Genomic DNA, 18,609 nt, shown 5'->3' with positions numbered 1-18,609 from the left:
CCTGAATGAGCTGCACTACCTGAACCACTTGTGTGGGTTGTAGACTCCGTCTCATGCTACCACTAGAGTGAAAGCACTGCCAGCATTCAAAAGTGACCAAAACATCAGCCAGGAAGCATAGGAACTGAGAAATGGTCTGTGGTCACCACCTGCAGAACCACTCCTTTATTAGGGGTGTCTTGCTAATTGCCTATCATTTCCACCTGTTGTCTATTCCATTTGCACAACAGCATGTGAAATTTATTGTCAATCAGTGTTGCTTCCTAAGTGGACAGTTTGATTTCACAGAAGTGTGATTGACTTGGAGTTACATTGTGTTGTTTAAGTGTTCCCTTTATTTTTTTGAGCAGTGTATTTTATTATGGCCATTGAATTGTTAACATTAAACGACTTACATAAAGATTAGGATGTTGTACGAACATGAAGTTCATTTGTAATCGGCATCGGTTTAACTGAAAATAAACGAATCAGTAAAATGACGGGGAAACGGCATTGTTTTTCTTATTAGTCAAGGTCTCCTTGATAACCATTATCCACATTTTACTATAAACTGACCACACTGATCAACACATTGTTAGGAGAGGGAGTCATGGGGTGTCTGTGTGTGGTATTGAGAAGTATTTATCTACCTAGACTAGTTCTGACTGCTTCAGATGAAGCGGATCTGTGTATGTGTGTGTGTTTGTGTAATGTGGTGCATATGTTCCGTGGTCCTGTGTGTTTGTAGAGCCAGGGTGGTAGGAGTTATGAAAACAACATTACCCAGGATACACCTCTCTCGGGTCATAGGTCGAACCCTTGGGGGATTGTGGGAAGGCCTGACTGCGGTGGAGAGCGGATCTAGGAGAGGAGAAGTGTGTGTGTGTGTGTGTTTGTGTATGATGAACCTGACTTAAGACGGGAAGATGTTTGTGAGTGATGTCATAGCAACCGTAACTTTAATATTGCAGATAGATTGTGGCTTCTATCAATGTAATTGTCTGTATCATTTCCAATCACCCATATATGTTTTTAGTAAATAAACTCAGCAAAAAAAGAAACGTCCCTTTTTCAGGACCCTGTCTTTCAAAGATAATTTGTAAAAATCCAAAGAACTTCACAAATATTCATTGTAAAGTGTTTGAACACTGTTTCCCATGCTTGTTCAATGAACCATAAACAATTGAGGGCCTAAAAGTCAAGGGATTAAAGACAAAAATAACAATGTATGCTATTGACTCAAGTTCTCTTGGGTCCTCAATCTTCAACCTTGAAGGGGCTCATTGAGGACCTGGATAATTTCTCCAGTTTCTCTGGTCTTGAACCCAACTACAGTTGAAATTGGAAGTTTACATACATCTTAGCCAAATACATTTAAACTCAGTTTTTCACAATTCCTGACATTTAATCCGAGTAACAATTCCCTGTTTTAGGTCAGTTAGGATCACCAATTTATTTTAAGAATGTGAAATGTCAGAATAATAGTAGAGAGAATTATTTATTTCAGCTTTTATTTCTTTCATCACATTCCCAGTGGGTCAGAAGTTTACATACATTCAATTAGTACTTGTTAGCATTGCCTTTAAATGGTTTAACTTGGGCCAAATGTTTTGGGTAGACTTCCACAAGCTTCCCACAATAAATTGGGTAAATTTTGGCCCATTCCTCCTCACAGAGCTGGTGTAACTGAGTCAGGTTTGTAGGCCCCCTTGGTCACACATGCTTTTTCAGTTCTGCCCACAAATTGTTCTATAGGATTGAGGTCAGGGCTTTGTGATGGCCACTCCAATACCTTGACTTTGTTGTCCTTAAGCCATTTTGCCACAACTTGGAAGTCCCATTTGCGACCAAGCTTTCACTTCCTGACTGATATCTTGAGATGTTGCTTCAATATATCCACATAATTGTCTTGCTTCATGATGCCATCTATTTTATGAAGTGCACCAGTCCCTTCTGCAGAAAAGCACCCTCACAACATGATGCTGCCACCCCCGTGCTTCACGGTTGGGATGGTGTTCTTCGGCTTGCAAGCCTCCCCATTTTTCCTCCAAACACAACGATGGTCATTATGGACAAACAGTTCTATTTTTGTTTCATCAGATCAGAGGACATTTCTCCAAAAAGTATGATCTTTGTCCTCATGTGCAGTTGCAAACCGTGGTCTGGCTTTTTTTATGGAGGTTTTGGAACAGTGGCCACTGGAACAGTGGCTTCTTCCTTGCAGAGCGGCCTTTCAGGTTATATCGATATAGGACTCCTTTTACTGTGGATATAAATACTTTTGTACCTGTTTCCTCCAGCATCTTCACAAGGTCCTTTGCTGTTGTTCTGGGATTGATTTGCACTTTTCGCACCAAAGTACGTTCATCAATAGGAGACAGAACGCGTCTCCATCCTGAGAGGTATGACGGCTGCGTGGTCCCATGGTGTTTATACTTGCGTACTATTGTTTGTACAGATGAACGTCGTACCTTCAGGCATTTGGAAATTGCTCTCAAGGATGAACCAGACTTGTGGAGGTCTACAATTGTTTTGTCTGAGGTCTTGGCTGATTTCTTTTCATTTTCCCATGATGTCAAGCAAAGAGGCGGAGTTTGAAGGTGGGCCTTGAAATACATCCACAGGCACACCTCTAATTGACTCAAATTATGTCAAGTAGCCTATCAGAAGCTTCTAATGCCATGACATCATTTTATGGAATTTTCCAAGCTGTTTAAAGGCACAGTCAACTTTGTGTATGTAAACTTCTGACCAACTGGAATTGTGATACAGTGAATTATAGTTGAAATAATCTGTCTGTAACCAATTGTTGGAAAAATTGTGTCATGCACAAAGTAGATCCTAACCGAGTCCGAGTCCTAAACGAGTCCGAGTCCTAAACGAGTCCGAGTCCTAAACGACTTGCCAAAACAAACTATAGTTAACAAGAAATGTATGGAGTGGTTGAAAAACTAATTTGGAATGCCAAACCAGATAAAGTTAAACGAGCATATTTATAGGGTTAAAACTACTAAATATTACGGCATTAAAACTCTTAAACTCCCCCATTGTATCTACATCCAAATTGGTTTTCTAGCAAGCTACTAAGAGAGGCCCATCCTGTTTGAGTGGGCTCTTTGCCTTTTTGCATATTAAAACCTTCCATTTTCATTGGAATCACAATGGATCCCTGTTTTAAAGTACTACAATTTCATCCTCCAGAAAAGGCAGATCTAATTTTACTGCAAATAATATGGTGTACTGATAGAGAGGGGGAAAAAAAACTGTTGTCTAAAGGTTTGACAGCAGTACTGTATAAAAATTATAGTCATTTGGGAAGAGGTTTTTGATGTCCCTATACCTTGGCGTCGGGTCTATGAACTGACAAACAACAATTGACACAATCGTTTTGTTTCAATTTAAGCTATTACATAAAATACTTGCTACAAAAATAATGCTCAATATATATGGGACATTGAACAGTCAGCCTTATGCAGACTTTGCCACGAGGAAGCAGAATCACTAGGATATATTTTCTGGTTCTGTCTATTGGTGGCTCACTTTTGGAGTCGGGTCCAGGGATGGTTGTTATGTCATAATATCAGGGACATGGAAACTGTATTGTTAGGAGATCGATGTTTTTTCAGATCAGTCAATGGAACATGTGATTATACTCTTGGGTAAAGTATTTATTTTATATCGGTAGAAATGTTACAAGGACTCAAAAGACATCGTAAAATGGAGGGATGTATTGCAAAAGGAAATATAAAAATGGCATTATACGGGGAAAGAGGGGTTAATCTGTGGACATTGGAGGGTTGGATTTTCAGAATGAAGGGTGGATTGGCCGCTGTGGGTGAGAATCCAGCACTTGAAGGGGAAATTAAGAATGTATGTATAATTGTTTAAATACAGATATCGTAGATGTGAGCGAAAATAGCTGTAAGTAGAAGTATTGTTGTCCGTTAGTTTACTCCAAGCAGGGTCGGGATGGTAGGGTAACATTGCATTTTTACAAGTCATTGGAACAAATACAAGAACAGAGTTTGGTTAAGTTTGTATGTATATGAGCAATACGAGTCTAAAACCACAGAATATTAAACTGGTCATTCAAAAGTTACAATGGTTTGAGCCCATTTTTGCTACTGTATGCATCTTACACAACCAGGCCAAATAAAACATGATCATCATACAGTATGCTGTATAAAGAGTTTGGCTAACTTTCTATGGATCTAATTTAACTGCACTGTATAAGTATCTAAATATGTAATAGTGTGTAACCCGTGGAAGAGTGGCTGCTGCATGTGCAACAGCTAATGGGGATCCTAATAAACTAAACTATGGATGTAATTGTTTCTCTATGGCTGTGGACACTTCTAGAATCTTCCCCGTGATGACAGAGACCTAATGTGCAGCCATTATCCAATCGTTGCCTCTTTCACCAAGTGTGCGCAGACACCATTCTGTTGGGAGGCGTGGTAACCGGTGCTTAGGACCATCTTGGTAACCACATTGTCGTAGATACGGTTGTCGTGGCGAGGCAGGAAGCCCCTCTGCAGCTTGTGCTCCAGGTGCATGTGGTTCTGAGGGGGGAGACCAAGGCACGCTCTGAAAGGGAAAAGGGATACCTAGTCAGTTGCAAAACTGAATGCATATAACCACAGAGACCGGCACAACATTATTATTGGACAAGAGAGACAGGAAGTTCAGTAACAAACATTACGATTGGTGACAAATCCCTAACAAGACAGGGTGGTAGGTGTTCTGACCTCATGATATTCTCAATGCAGGCTCTCTGTCTGAAGTAGGCATTGACCAGCGGGGCCCCAGGGGGGACGAGGGGAGCTTTACACATGAAGGAGAGGATAGCCAGGACACTGTGGAAGGACTGGAAGGTCTCTGATCCTTGGGGCCGAACACATACACGCTGACACAACTCTGTGAGGAGGACCAGGTCCAGGATGATAGGACTGGCTAGCAGAGAGTCCTGGAGAGAGACACCTTTGTTAGAAAAATCAAGTCGAGGTGTGTGTGTGTGTGTGTGTGAGAGAGACTCACCTCACAGGTGTTGTGCATTGCGATAGTGTTGGTTCCTCCCATCATGATCTCAGAGGTGTATTCATCCATCGCCCTCTTACTGTCCCCCACATACGGCACATACTTAATCACCACCTACACACACAGCAAGACAACTGAGTCAAGTATTTCTCAAGAAAAACTACAGATACTTTCTGCCCCTTAGTAAAACAAAATGCAGTGCTATTGATATCTACCAGGTATGAAAAAAAACACACATTCAACTCTTAACTCAGATCAAGTGTCTCTGTGTTACACACACACACACACAAAAAAAACCGCAAACTTACACAGTGGTCAGGTTTCTCCCCTTTGCGGTACAGTATAGGGTTGGAGTTGACCATGTCATCCACCACATTGCTCTTGGAGATCTCCTTGGAGCGGAACTGCTGCGGTGCTGAGAGGTTCATACCATCATTGTTGCCAAGGTGATTGTAGCTGACAATGGAGGTGGGCTGTCATGGCAACACGTTATTGTACAGTCTGGTATTAACCTAGTGTTTACACACATGAAATTGCCCTTATACCTGGGTAATATCGTTGTAATAAGTGTTTTAACATGTTGTATAGTAATTTTAGAATAACTTAGTAATTGTATAATTATGTACTTCGTCATTATACAAGTGGAAAGGGACGGTTCATATAACAGAAGTACGATTAAAGTAAATTAATGAACTGGGTCGACCTCTCACCTTGATCCCAGCACTGATGAGGAAGTCGACCAGGACTGACTTGATCTTTGTCTGACCAGACTTGAAGTCATCTCCTGCTATGAACACATTTCTCTCCACAGCCAGCTCTATCGCCCCAGGGACAAACGTGTTCTGGGGAGAACCGTTAATGTAGGCACAGCCCTCCAGGATACTGGCTACGGCAAACAAAGTAGAGGGAGACACCTCCCCACCTGACTGATAGAGACCGAGAGAGAGTGTAAGAGAGAGAGAGTGTGTGTAAAAGAGAGAGAGAATAGATCTGTCAGATCTCTACCTGTATGGCAGCCAGGAGATTCTTGGCCGTGTCGTTGACCCCGGCTGTGAGGTCACAGAAACGTTCGGTGTTGGCCGTCCACAAAACGATGACCTTCTCCACGCCGCTTGAATGCCGGAAGTCCTGAATGTCTGCTCTGATCTGCTCCACCTGGAGGGAGAGAGAGAAGAATCACTATTCAGACACAGAGACACATAGGGTCTATGGGGTAAGAAATAAGGGGTTAGGGGACAGGGTGTACGAGGCACACACACACACACACACACTACTTGGGATTGGGCGTACCTGTTCAGCCATGTTCCCTTTCAGAATATTGTCTGCTCGGCCCGCCTGGTTGGCAGCTATGAATTCTGGGATATAGATGGAGGCTCGGGGTCGGAGGCAGCTCATGTGTGGGCGGAGCTTCTCCTGGAGGGACCAATCAAGGACCTCGGCTCTCTCCATCGCACTGCCCAGGTCCATGGATGAGATGTCCCAGCCTGACACACACACACACTCTTTATTTAATTAGTTAGCTAACGTTTTACAAACCTAATGTATCTTAAAAGAAAACCTGTCAGACAGGCCCAAAAGAACATAGAGGACCAGTTAGACTAGAGAACCAGAGTTGTGTACTGTACCTCTGCCTCCAGGGCAGTGCTGAAAAATGGTGCTAGATAAAACTGATAGAGTTAAACATGAGGTTAAATAACCAGCCTGGCAGACAGACATTCCACATGGAGCCTTTTACCTTCACCACAGTGGCCAAGAAAGAATTGACCTATGGTCAGCATTCCTTCTCTGATTACATACAGACACACACAGACCCATAGACACACACCACTCCTTTACCATCAAAGACAATATCATTAGGGTGCACCATGGGTAGGAGGTCACGGAACGGAATGTTAACTTCTTTTCCATCTGGCCCCGGCCCTAAACACACAGTTGAGGACTGGAAGAGGGAACCGTAGTAGTTGGCTTTCTGGGAAGGGGAGGGGGGGGGGGGGGGGGGGGTTCGAAAAGGGGGAGAGGGTAATAAAACAGAACAAAAATAAATAACAAGTATTGAATAATAACACATTAAATCAGTGGTATTCAAACTTTTTCTACAGGGACTCCTTTTTTCCCCACCAGAATTTCAGCCAACCCCTCCCAAAATCTAATGACACAACCTTAAATTTACCATTTAGCCTAGTGGTTAGAGCATTGGACTTGTAACCGAAAGGTTGAAAGATCGAATCCCCGAGCTGACATGGTAGAACTCTGTCATTCTGCCCCCGAACAAGGCTGTTAACCCACTGTTCCTAGGCCGTCATTGAAAATAAGATTTTGTTCTTAACTGACTTGCCTAGTTAACTTCTCTAGGGTAGGGGGCAGCATTTGGAATTTTGGATGAAAAGCGTGCCCAAATTATACTGCCTTTTACTCAGGCCCAGAAGATAGCATATGCATATAATTAGTAGATTTGGATAGAAAACACTCTAAAGTTTCCAAAACTGTTAAAATAATGTCTGAGTATAACAGAACTGATTTGGCTGGCGAAAACCTGATAAAAATCCATTCAGGAAGTAGTATTTTTTTGTTTGTTGTAGTTTTCTATTCAATGCCATTACAGTATCCATTGACTTAGGACTCAAATTGCAGTTCCTATGCCTTCCACTAGATGTCAGTCTTTAGAAATTGTTTCAGGCTTGTATTCTAAAAAATGAGGGAGGAAGAACAGTCTGAATGAGTGGACCCTGCTGTGTCACAGAGCTTTTTCATTCGCGCAACCGAGAGAGTGCCTTTGTTTACCTTTTATATTGACGATGTTATTGTCCGGTTGAAATATTATAGATTATTTCGGCTAAAAAAAACCTGAGGATTAAATATAATATTGTTTGACATGTTTCTATTAACTTTTCAGATACAATTTTGATTTTTTTGTCTGCCTGTTGTGACTGTGTTTGAGCCCAAGGATTATAGAAGAATACGAACAAAACTGAGGTTTTTGGATATAAAGAGAGACTTTATCGAACAAAAGAAACATTTATTGAATAAATGAATGTCTTCTGAGTGCAACCGTATGAAGATCATCAAAGGTAAGTGATTAATTTTATCAATATTTCTGACTTGTTTAACTCTTCTACTTGGCTGGTTACTGTTTGTAATGATTTGTTCTCAAATAATTGTAAGGTATGCTTTCGCCGTAAAGCATTTTGAAATCTGACACAGTGGTTGGATTCACAAGAAGTTAATCTTTAAACCTATGTAAAATAGTTGTATCATTTCTGAATTTTTATAATGAGTATTTCTGTATTTGAATTTGGCGCTCTGCAATCTCACTGGATGTTGGCCAGGTGGGACGCTAGCGTCCCAAATACCCTAGAGGTTAAATAAAGGTAAAATAAAATGTTAAAAAATATAGAAGGTAAAGGACTGCCTGTGTTGTAAACATTAGTGTGTCAGTCAATATTAATCTCTTAACACTCCACGAAACCCATCATATCAGTGTGTGTGAAGCCATCACTGTATTAGGGGTATAATGAGGCTCTGCATCAGGTGAGAGACATGTCTTTGGAAAATAGGCCAAAAAACTGTTACAAAGTAGGATCAACGAGACACACACACCACCTTACCTGTTCTCCAGTTTTGGTTCTCCAGGTGAGTCCCAGTCTGTTGGCCAGGACAGCAGCGGTGACGGTGGTCCCATTGTTTCCTCCCCAGCCAACTAGCATCACCCCCAGCCTGGGGACACGTCGCTCAGTACGGAACTCAAGCTCACTAACAGAGGGGGTCACCTGGAGGGGTGGAGTCGAGCAAGTTACACAGTTAGAAATTAGATAGGTGATGCTGGTGTGTGTGTGTGTGTGTGTGTGGGAGAGACTTACTGTGAGTGTGTCTCCATCCCTGCGTACAGCAGAAGTATGGTAGCAGTATTGAGCCTTGATGTGTGTATCTGTGTACTTCACATTGGGATTGTTGATACGAATGTTCTCAGTCATGACTGCAGGCTTGAGAGAGTGACAGAGGCAGAGAGACAAAAAGAAAGAGTGATAGAGAGTGCAACAGGAGAGTTAGGGGAGATATTAAGACAGTTAGCCTAGGGGTTCTTTGGCTTCATTTATTTATTTGAATAACTTTATTTCCACAAATAGAGCACTTTTTTTTTTTTACAAATTAAAAATAAGTATAGACTTAATAAATTGATAAGGTAGCTAACGATGCAAATAAAAAGGTTAGCTAGCTCGCTTAACATTGCCAACATTGCCAATATGGTCAAACTATCTTTTGATTGTAAAGATGAAACGTCAGTAGGTGAAACGTCACAACTGGATTAACAACATTTTCTCAGAAATTCTCACTTGAATTACGACTTGGAGGGTCGTTCAAGTGAAACGTCTCAGTCGGAAACTCCGCATTTCCGATAGTGATACGCCACGACTGTAGAGTTAGCAACAATAGTCGAATCAAAGGTTTGCCTGCAAAATAAAAGTCCTGCATTGAAACTGATGCAAACCGATAAATAGTGGAATCATGCCACAATTGGACTGGATAATGGTGAAAATGGTTGGAATGTCGTTATAATTTCAACAAAAGACAATAATTAATTAATTTTAGAATATACAGCAAAATCAGTTGAAATCCCGCTGTGGATGTAGGCCCAATAGACTTCAGAATTGCATTGGGGCTTCAAATCAAATGGAATTGAACAGGTGTAGGTAAACCTTAGTGAAAAGCTTACTTACAAGCCATTAACCAACAATGCAGTTTTAAGAAAAAAAAAAGTAAGAGATTAGCATAACAAATAATTAGACAACACAGTAAATAACAATAGCGTCTGGGTAGCCCTTTGATTAGCTGTTCAGGAGTCTTATGGCTTGGGGGTAGAAGATGTTTAGAAGCCTCTTGGACCTAGAATTGGCGCTCCAGTACTGCTTGCCGTGCAGTAGCAGAGAGAACAGTCTATGATTAGGGTGGCTGGAGTCTTTCCCAATTTTTAGGGCCTTCCTCTGACACCTCCTGGTATAGAGGTCCTGGATGGCAGGAAGCTTGGCCCCGGTGATGTACTGGGCCGTACGCACTACCCTCTGTAGTGCCTTGCAGTCAGAGGCCGAGCAGTTGCCATACCAGGCAGGGATGCAACCCGTCAGGATGCTCTCGAAGGTGCAGCTGTAAAACCTTTTGAGGCTCTAAGGACTCATGCCAAATCGTTTCAGTCTAAGGGGGAATAGGTTTTGTCATGCCCTCCTCACAACTTTCTTGGTGTGCTTGGACCAGCTTAGTTTGTTGGTGATGTGGAGGCCAAGGAACTTGAAGCTCTCAACCTGCTCCACTACAGCCCTGTCAATGAGAATGGGGGCGTGCTCGGTCCTCCTTTCCCTGCAGTCCACAATCATCTCCTTTGTCTTGATCACATTGATGGAGAGGTTGTTGTCCTTGCACCACATGGTCAGGTCTTTGACCTCCTTCCTATAGGTTGTCTCATCATTGTCGGTGATCAGGCCTACCACTGTTGTGTCATTGGCAAACTTAATGATGGTGTTGGAGTCGTGCCTGGCCGTGCAGTCATGAGGGAAAAGTACTGGAAGGGACTGAGCACGCACGCGAGGGGCCCCCATTTTGAGGATCAGCGTGGCGGATGTGTTGTTACCTACCCTTACCACCTGGGGGCGGCCCATCAGGAAGTCCAGGATCCAGTTGCAGAGGGAGGTGTTTAGTCCCAGGGTCCTTGGCTTATTGATGAGCTTTGAGGGCACTATGGTGTTGAACGCTGAGCTGTAGTCAATGAATAGCATTCTCACATAGGTGTTCCTTTTGTCCAGGTGGGAAAGGGCAGTGTGGAGTGCAATAGAGATTGCATCATCTGTGGAACTGTTGGTGCGGTATGCAAATTGGAGTGAGTCTAGGGTTTCTGGGATAATGGTGTTGATGTGAGAGTTTTTGGCCCTACTTACTGTATATTAGAAATGGCTGCCTAAATTGTTAAAAATACAATTCTGAAAAATGTAACAGACAATGGATGATGATATAAAACTTTGTAGCCTACTGGCACAAACAAATAATGAGTGGAGATCGGGCATTTGTTGGAATTCAGGTATTCAAGTTTTTGTCCGAACACTGTCAAAATGGTCAAATTCCCCGCAAAATCACGTATTCCCGCCTGGCTCTAGATTACACCCATCTATAGCCTACATAGGTCTCATCAAGAGGTTCTGATCTCTTGGCCTAACGGTTAAAGCGGTTGTTTGACAGTCGCTGTGTCCGAGGTGAAGTTGGTGACAGATGTGGGAATGACGCCCTCGCAGAGGCATGTAGATGTGACCAACTGGGTACATACATCAGTTCAATGTCTATTTTTGATTAACATTTGGTTGAGTTGTCAACGAACATGAAATCCCCAGAACATTTCACATGACATTGAATTTAGGTACTAAAAAAAAGTTTAAAAATCCCTTACATTGATGCCTTTTTGCAAATGCAATGCAATCCAATTTTCCACGTTGATTCAACATCATAACATTTATTTTTGTTGAAATGAGTGGGAAAAAATGTTGATTCAATCAGTTTTTGCCCAGTGGGGAGGAACTTCGTATAGAGCATTGGATCCCCCCCAAGGGGTACTAAGACCCCTGTGGGTACTTGGCTTTTCCACAGGGGGTACTTGAGAAGACTCGAGACCATAGGCATACTGGTAAAATGCACACGAGGGGGTACTTCAGGGGTTCTCCCCCGTGCAGAGCAAAAGTCAGTTGGTGGTTTGGAAACTGAAAAAGGTTGGGAACCACTGGTATAGAGAGGAGTGGGGACAACTCTCGGGAAGGAAGTAATATAGCAACCTTAACCAATAACTAGCCACCTTGTCAAGAGGTTTTGATCTCTTGGCGTAGCGGTTTAATGGTATTGGCTTGATAGTCGCTGGGTCAGGGTTCGAATGCGGGTTTGGGTTACCCCCAAAATCGCCTGAGATGCAAAAAAAACCATTGTATTTCTTTGAGTCTATTTCAGCCATTACTGGAGTGTGTTTGACAGGTCATTACTAAACGTTAACGGGGAAAAACTAATGGCACAAGCAAGATTGCTTTCATTTTACGCTGGCGACTCGAACCCAATCGATCCAGTGACAATAGGCTACAGGAAACACAAGGAAATCGATGGCTGAAAAGGAGAAATCCTCAGCTGGTCAGACTTGACATGCGAGTTGATGCTTATACACTGTACAGCAAGACCGTTAGATTGTGAATGCATGACATGGAGTTTCAGGCTAATCGGTGACACCTACTGTAGCCTACAAAACACAATTCTCAAGAGTAGCCTGTGTATGCACAGATATTAGCATCGTAGCTTCTATTGCGGAACCTTGACAGTGGGAATTGACTTAAGTAGTAAAAAAAAAAAAAAAAGCCTAGTACGCACTTAAAGCCTGCGCACTTTGGTCTACTTACCGTGTAATACGTTGGAGTCAGGATATGGAACTTTCTCTTCTAAACAACAATGATAGGTTACGTTGATTTGATAGCTTGCTTGTTTAGATTTTTTTATGTTATATTTAATCTAATAGCCTAGTAAATCGCTCGTTCTCATGCGCAGCCCGACCTCTTCAATTCGTCAAGTGAGCCGAAGTGAAATGAAGGTGTGATGCACCAATATTGCCATTGCGAGTGCATGAGGATATCCCTTAGAGCCCTGTTCATTTATAGATAGCTTAGTGGTAGAGCCGGAATGGCTACTTGTAGGCAGAGGAATGTCTATGCAAAATCCCCGACATTTACATATACAGTTGAAGTTGGAAGACGTACACTTTAGCCAAGTACATTTAAACTCCGTTTTCACAATTCCTGGCATTTAATCCTCGAAAAAAAATCCTTGTTTTAGGTCAGTTAGGGTCACCGCTTTATTTTAAGAATGTGAAATGTCAGAAAATTGTAGAGAGAATGATTTATTTCAGCTTTTATTTCTTTCATCACATTCCCAGTGTGTCGGAAGTTTACATACACTCAATTAGTATTGCCTTTAACTGTCTTAACTTGTGTCAAACGTTTCGGATAGCCTTCCACAAGCTTCCCCCAATAAGTTGGGTGAATTTTGGCCCATATCTCCTGACAGAGCTGGTGTAACTGAGGCAGGTTTGTAGGCCTCCTTGTCCGCACAGGCTTTTTCAGTTCTGCCCACAAATGTTCTATAGAATTGAGGTCAGGGCTTTGTGATGGCCACTCCAATACCTTGACTTGGTTGTCCTTAAGCCATTTTGTCACAACTTTGGAAGTATGCTTGGGGTCATTGTCCATTTGGAAGACCCATTTGCGACCAAGCTTTAACTTCCTGACTGATGTCTTGAGATGTTGCTTCAATATATCCACATTATTTTCCATCCTCATGATGCCATCTATTTTGTGAAGTGCACCAGTCCCACCTGCAGAAAAGCACCCCCCACAACATGATGCTGCTTTCCCTGTGCTTCACGGATGGCATGGTGTTCTCTGGCTTGCAAGCCCCCCCCTTTTTCCTCCATACATAACAATGGTCATTATGGCCAAACAGTTCTATTTTGGTTTTATCAGATCAGAAGACATTTCTCCAAAAGGTACGATCTTTGTCCCCATGTGCAGTTTCAAACTGTGGTCTGGCATTTTTATGGCGGTTTTGGAGCAGTGGCTTCTTCCTTGCTGAGCGGCCTTTCAGTTCATGTTGATATAGGACTCGTTTTACTGTGGATATAGATACTTTTGTACCTGTTTCCTCCAGCATCTTCACAAGGTCCTTTGCTGTTGTTCTGGGATTGATTTGCACTTTTCGCACCAAAGTACGCTCATCTCTAGGAGACAGAACGCGTCTCCTTCCTGAGCCGTATGATAGCTGTGTGGTCCCATGGTGTTTATACTTGCGTACTATTGTTTGTACAGATGAACGTGGTACCTTCAGGCGTTTGGAAATTGCTCCCAAGGATGAACCAGACTTGTGGAGGTCTTCAATTTTTTGTCTGAGGTCTTGGCTGATTTCTTTTAATTTTCCCATGATGTCAAGCAAAGCGACACTGAGTTTGAAGGTAGGCCTTGAAATACATCCACAGGTACACCTCCACTTGACCCAAATTATGTCAATTAGCCTATCAGAAGCCAAAATTCCTCCACAGAGATGTCAGAGACAGATCAACAACTACAGGAAGCATTTGGTTTCACTCATTGCAGCTAAAGGTGGCACAACCAGTAATTGAGTGTAAGGGGGATTGGGTGTTAGACAACTTTGTTAATTAAATAAATAATATAAGTATACATTTTTTTTTGTAAACTCAGGTTCCATTTATATAATATTAGGTATTGGTTGAAGATCTGATAACTTTCAGTAAAAAAATATGCACAAATAGAGAAAATCAGAAAGGGGGCAAATATTGAATATCCTGTATATTCTGATGCCTTGTCACCTTACATCTACTTCTATCACTCCAGTATCCCTGCACATTGTAAATATGGTACTGGAACTGACTGACCCTGTATATATCTGGTATGCTTACTTACTTTCTAGTGTTCTTATTTCTATTTCTCATGTGTTTTTTTGTACTACCTTATGTTATTTTTAGTATTACATTGCTATTGATTACTGCATTGTTGGGTTTAGAGCTCGCAAGAAAGACATTTCACTGTACTTGTGCACGTGCCATTAAAACTTGAAACTGAAACATTGTAGACCAGTCTCCTGGTGTAGCTTCCCATTACACTATCGTGTTTAAAAAAAACTTAGCCTATAGACTGAGATATTTTTGTAGTTTATGACATTAAAGACTTGTGGTATGCTATGTATGCCTCTCCCTAATGTCAATATGCTTTGTCTACTGCTGTTTACGTTAGTTATTGTTTTATTTCACTGTAGAGCCCCCAGCCCTGCCCAACATGCCTTAGATAGCTATTTTGTCCCACACCCCACACATGCGGAGACCTCACCTGGCTTAACTGGTGCCTCCAGAGACACAAACGCTCTCATTGTCACTCAATGCCTCGGTTTACCTCAACTGTACTCACATCCTACCATGCCCTTGTCTGTACATTATGCCCTGAATCTAATCTACCATGCTCAGAAATCTTCTCCTTTTATTCTCTGTTCCCAACGCACTAGACGACCAGTTCTTTTAGCTTTTAGCCATACCCTTATCGTACTCCTCCTCTGTTCCTCTGGTGATGTAGAGGTTAATCAAGGCCCTGTTGGCTCCAGCATCACACCTATTCCCCAGTTCACATTTGTTGACTTCTGTAACCGTAAAAGCCTTGGTTTCATGCATGTCAACATCAGAAGCCTCCTACCTAAGTTTTATTTTATTCACTGCTTTAGCACACTCTGCCAAACCCGATGTGTCTGAATCCACCAAAAAGGCCACCAAAACTTCAGACATTTCCATCCCAAACTACAACATTTTCCGACAAGATAGAACTGCCAAAAGGGGCGGAGTTGCAATCTACTGCAGAGATAGCCTGCAGAGTTATGTCATACTATCCAGGTCTGTGCCCAAACAATTCGAGCTTCTACTTATAATAATCCACCTTTCCAGAAATAAGTCTCTCACCGTTGCCGCTTGTTATAGACCCCCATCAGCTCCCAGCTGTGCCCTGGACACCATATGTGAATTGATTGTCCCCCATCTATCTTCAGAGTTTGTACTGTTAGGTGACCTAAACTGGGATATGCTTAACACCCCGGCCATCCTACAATCTAAGATAGATGCCCTCGATCTCACACAAATTATCAAGGAACCTACCAGATACAACCCCAAATCCGGAACCATGGGCACCCTCATAGATATCATCCTGACCAGCTTGCCTTCTAAATACACCTTGGCTGTCTTCAACCAGGATCTCAGCGATCACTGCCTCATTGCCTGCATCCGTAATGGGTCCGCGTTCAAACGACCACCCCCCATCACTGTCAAATGCTCCGTAAAACACTTCAACGAGCAGGCCTTTCTAATCGACCTGGCCCGGGTATTGACCTCATCCCATCAGTAGAGGATGCCTGGTTGTTCTTTCCTCACCATCTTAAATAAGCATACCCCATTCCAAAAATGTAGAACTAAGAACAGATATAGCCCTTGGTTCACCCCAGACTTGACTGCCCTTGACCAGCACAAAAACATCCTGTGGCGTAATGCATTAGCATCAAATAGCCCCTGCGATATGCAACTTTTCAGGGAAGTCAGGAACCAATATACACAGTCAGTTAGGAAAGCTAAGGCTAGCTTTTTCAAATGGAAATTTGCATCTTGTAGCACTAATTACAAACAGTTTTGGGACACTGTAAAGTCCATGGAGATTAAGAGCACCTCCTCCCAGCTTCTAGGAAACACTGTCACCACCGATAAATCTACAATAATCGCTAATTTCAATAAGCATTTTTCTATGGCTGGCCATGCTTTCCACCTGGCTCTTAGTACCCCGACCAACAGCTTTGCACCCCCCGCAGAAACTTGCCCAAGTCCTCCCCGCTTCTCCTTCATCCAAATCCAGACAGCTGATGTTCTGAAAGAGCTGCAAAATCTGGACGCCTGCAAATCCGCTGGACTAGACAATCTGGACCTCTTTTTCTAAAATGATCTGCTGCAATTGTTGCAACCCCTATTACTAGCCTGTTCAACCTCTCTTTCGTATCATCTGAGATCCCCAAAGATTTGAAAGCTGCTGCGGTCATCCCCCTCTTCAGAGATGGAGATGCATGGAGATACTCTAGACACAAACTGTTATAGCCATATATCCATCCTGCCCTGCCTTTCTAAAATCTTCGAAAGCCAAGTTAACAAACAGATCACCGACCATTTCGAATCCCACTGTACCTTCTCCACTATACAATCTGGTTTCCGAGCTGGTCATGGGTGCACCTCAGCCACGCTCAAGGTCCTAAACGATATCATAACCGACATCGATAAAATCAATCACCGCATTCTTATTGGCCGACTCAATAGCCTTGGTTTCTCAAATGACTGCCTCACCTGGTTCACCAACTACTTCTCAGATTGAGGTCAGTGTGTCAAATCGGAGGGCCTGTTATCCGGACCTCTGGCAGTCTCTATGGGGGTGCCACAGGGTTCAATTCTCGGGCCGACTCTTTTCTCTGTATATAACAATGATGTTGCTCTTGCTGCTGGGGATTCTCTGATCCACCTCACTTAGAATATGTGGACAACTACAAATACCTAGGTGTCTGGTTAGACTGTAAACTCTCCTTCCAGACTCACATTAAGCATCTCCAATCCAAATCTAAATCAGCTTCCTATTTCGCAACAAAGCCTCCTTCCCTCATGCTGCCAAACATACCCTCGTAAAACTGACTATCCTACCGGTCCTTGACTTCGGCGATGTCATTTACGAAATTAGCCTCCAACACTCTACTCAGCAAACTGGATGTAGTCTATCACAGTGGCATCCGTTTTGTCACTAAAGCACCTTATACCACCCACCACTGCGACTTGTATGCTCTAGTCGGCTGGCCCTCGCTACATATTCGTCGCCAGACCCACTGGCTCCAGGTCATCTACAAGTCCATGCTAGGTAAAGCTCCGCCTTATCTCAGTTCACTGGTTACGATGGCAACACCCATCCGTAGCACGCGCTCCAGCAGGTGTATCTCACTGATCATCCCTAAAGCCAACACCTCATTTGACCGCCTTTCGTTCCAGTTCTCTGCTGCCTGTGACTGGAACGAACTGCAAAAATCGCTGAAGTTGGAGACTTATCTCCCTCACCAACTTCAAACATCTGCTATCTGAGCAGCTAACCGATCGCTTCAGCTGTACTTAGTCTATTGGTAAATAGCCCACCCATTTTCACCTACCTCATCCCCATACTGTTTTTAGTTATTTATTTTTCTGCTCTTTTGCACACCAATATCTCTACCTGTACATAACCATCTGATCATTTATCACTCCAGTGTTAATCTGCATAATTGTAATTATTCGCCTACCTTCTCATGCCTTTTGCACACAATGTATATAGACTCCCCTTTTTTCTACTGTGTTATTGACTTGTTAATTGTTTACTCCATGTGTAACTCTGTGTTGTCTGTTCACACTGCTATGCCTTATCTTGGCCAGGTCGCAGTTGCAAATGAGAACTTGTTCTCAACTAGCCTACCTGGTTAAATAAAGGTGAAATAAAAAATATAAAAAATAAATAAAAAAACACACAAACACACACACAACTGAGATCCACGTCCACCACAGTCCATCCTGTGTGCAAACTAGACAAACCAGTCACCTCCCTACTGCCTCTCAACCGCACCCTGACAACATGTGGTCTGACCACACGCTCTGTCCTTCACTCACCTTCGCTAACCACACTCATATGAGTAACCTCCCTAAAAATGTTTAGGCTGTAGCTCAGTGGGCTAACATAGAGCCTTTTCACACTTACTACAAATTCAATAAATCAAGTCTCAAATATTAGGAACGTGTCTGTGCATTTCAGCTGTTTCAAAACTATTACCATTTATACTGTAGGTGTCACAATCGTTTAAAGATGGATTGGACCAAGGTGCAGCGTGGGTAGGTGTACATTTTACTCTTATTAAATGACACCGAAAAAAACAACAAAATACAAACACGACCGTAACGCTACATGCAGTGCAGAAAGAAAGCAACCACACACA

At 42.6% G+C, this 18,609-nt stretch overlaps 1 protein-coding gene across 2 annotated transcripts; it reads right to left on the bottom strand.

The window, feature by feature from the left end:
• Positions 1-3,626: 3,626 nt before the first annotated feature.
• Positions 3,627-12,735, bottom strand: LOC110495733 (inositol-3-phosphate synthase 1-A). 2 transcript variants are annotated; one of them, XM_036952151.2, is made up of 12 exons: positions 12,429-12,729; positions 9,348-9,464; positions 8,874-8,996; positions 8,622-8,783; positions 6,853-6,985; positions 6,307-6,500; positions 6,022-6,171; positions 5,727-5,942; positions 5,325-5,489; positions 5,017-5,130; positions 4,728-4,945; positions 3,627-4,566 (listed from the first exon to the last, which is right to left on the bottom strand). In XM_036952151.2, the coding sequence occupies exons 3-12, from the start codon at positions 8,985-8,987 to the stop codon at positions 4,377-4,379; spliced, it is 1,656 nt and encodes a 551-aa protein (XP_036808046.2). In that variant the 5' UTR covers positions 8,988-8,996; positions 9,348-9,464; positions 12,429-12,729; the 3' UTR covers positions 3,627-4,376. The 2 variants fall into 2 exon arrangements, with proteins under 2 accessions (XP_036808046.2, XP_036808047.2); XM_036952152.2 differs by lacking the exon at positions 9,348-9,464 and having other exon boundaries at positions 12,429-12,735.
• Between the last annotated feature and the right edge of the window lie 5,874 nt (positions 12,736-18,609).

Source organism: Oncorhynchus mykiss, chromosome 18, assembly GCF_057628025.1.
Source record: "Oncorhynchus mykiss isolate SJ-2025 chromosome 18, ASM5762802v1, whole genome shotgun sequence".
NCBI classification, from domain to species: Eukaryota; Metazoa; Chordata; class Actinopteri; order Salmoniformes; family Salmonidae; genus Oncorhynchus; species Oncorhynchus mykiss.
Note: the sequence above shows the minus strand (reverse complement) of the source record. Positions and strands in the feature narration are given on the sequence as shown.

Coding starts and splice junctions, on each gene's coding strand:
- LOC110495733 (XM_036952152.2), bottom strand. CDS start 8,987: ATGACTGAGAACATTCGTATCAACAATCCCAATGTGAAGTACACAGAT. Junction 6,172..6,306: donor AAGGGAACATGGCTGAACAG/GTACGCCCAATC, acceptor CTCTCCCTCCAG/GTGGAGCAGATCAGAGCAGA. Junction 5,490..5,726: donor TCATCAGTGCTGGGATCAAG/GTGAGAGGTCGA, acceptor TTGCCATGACAG/CCCACCTCCATTGTCAGCTA.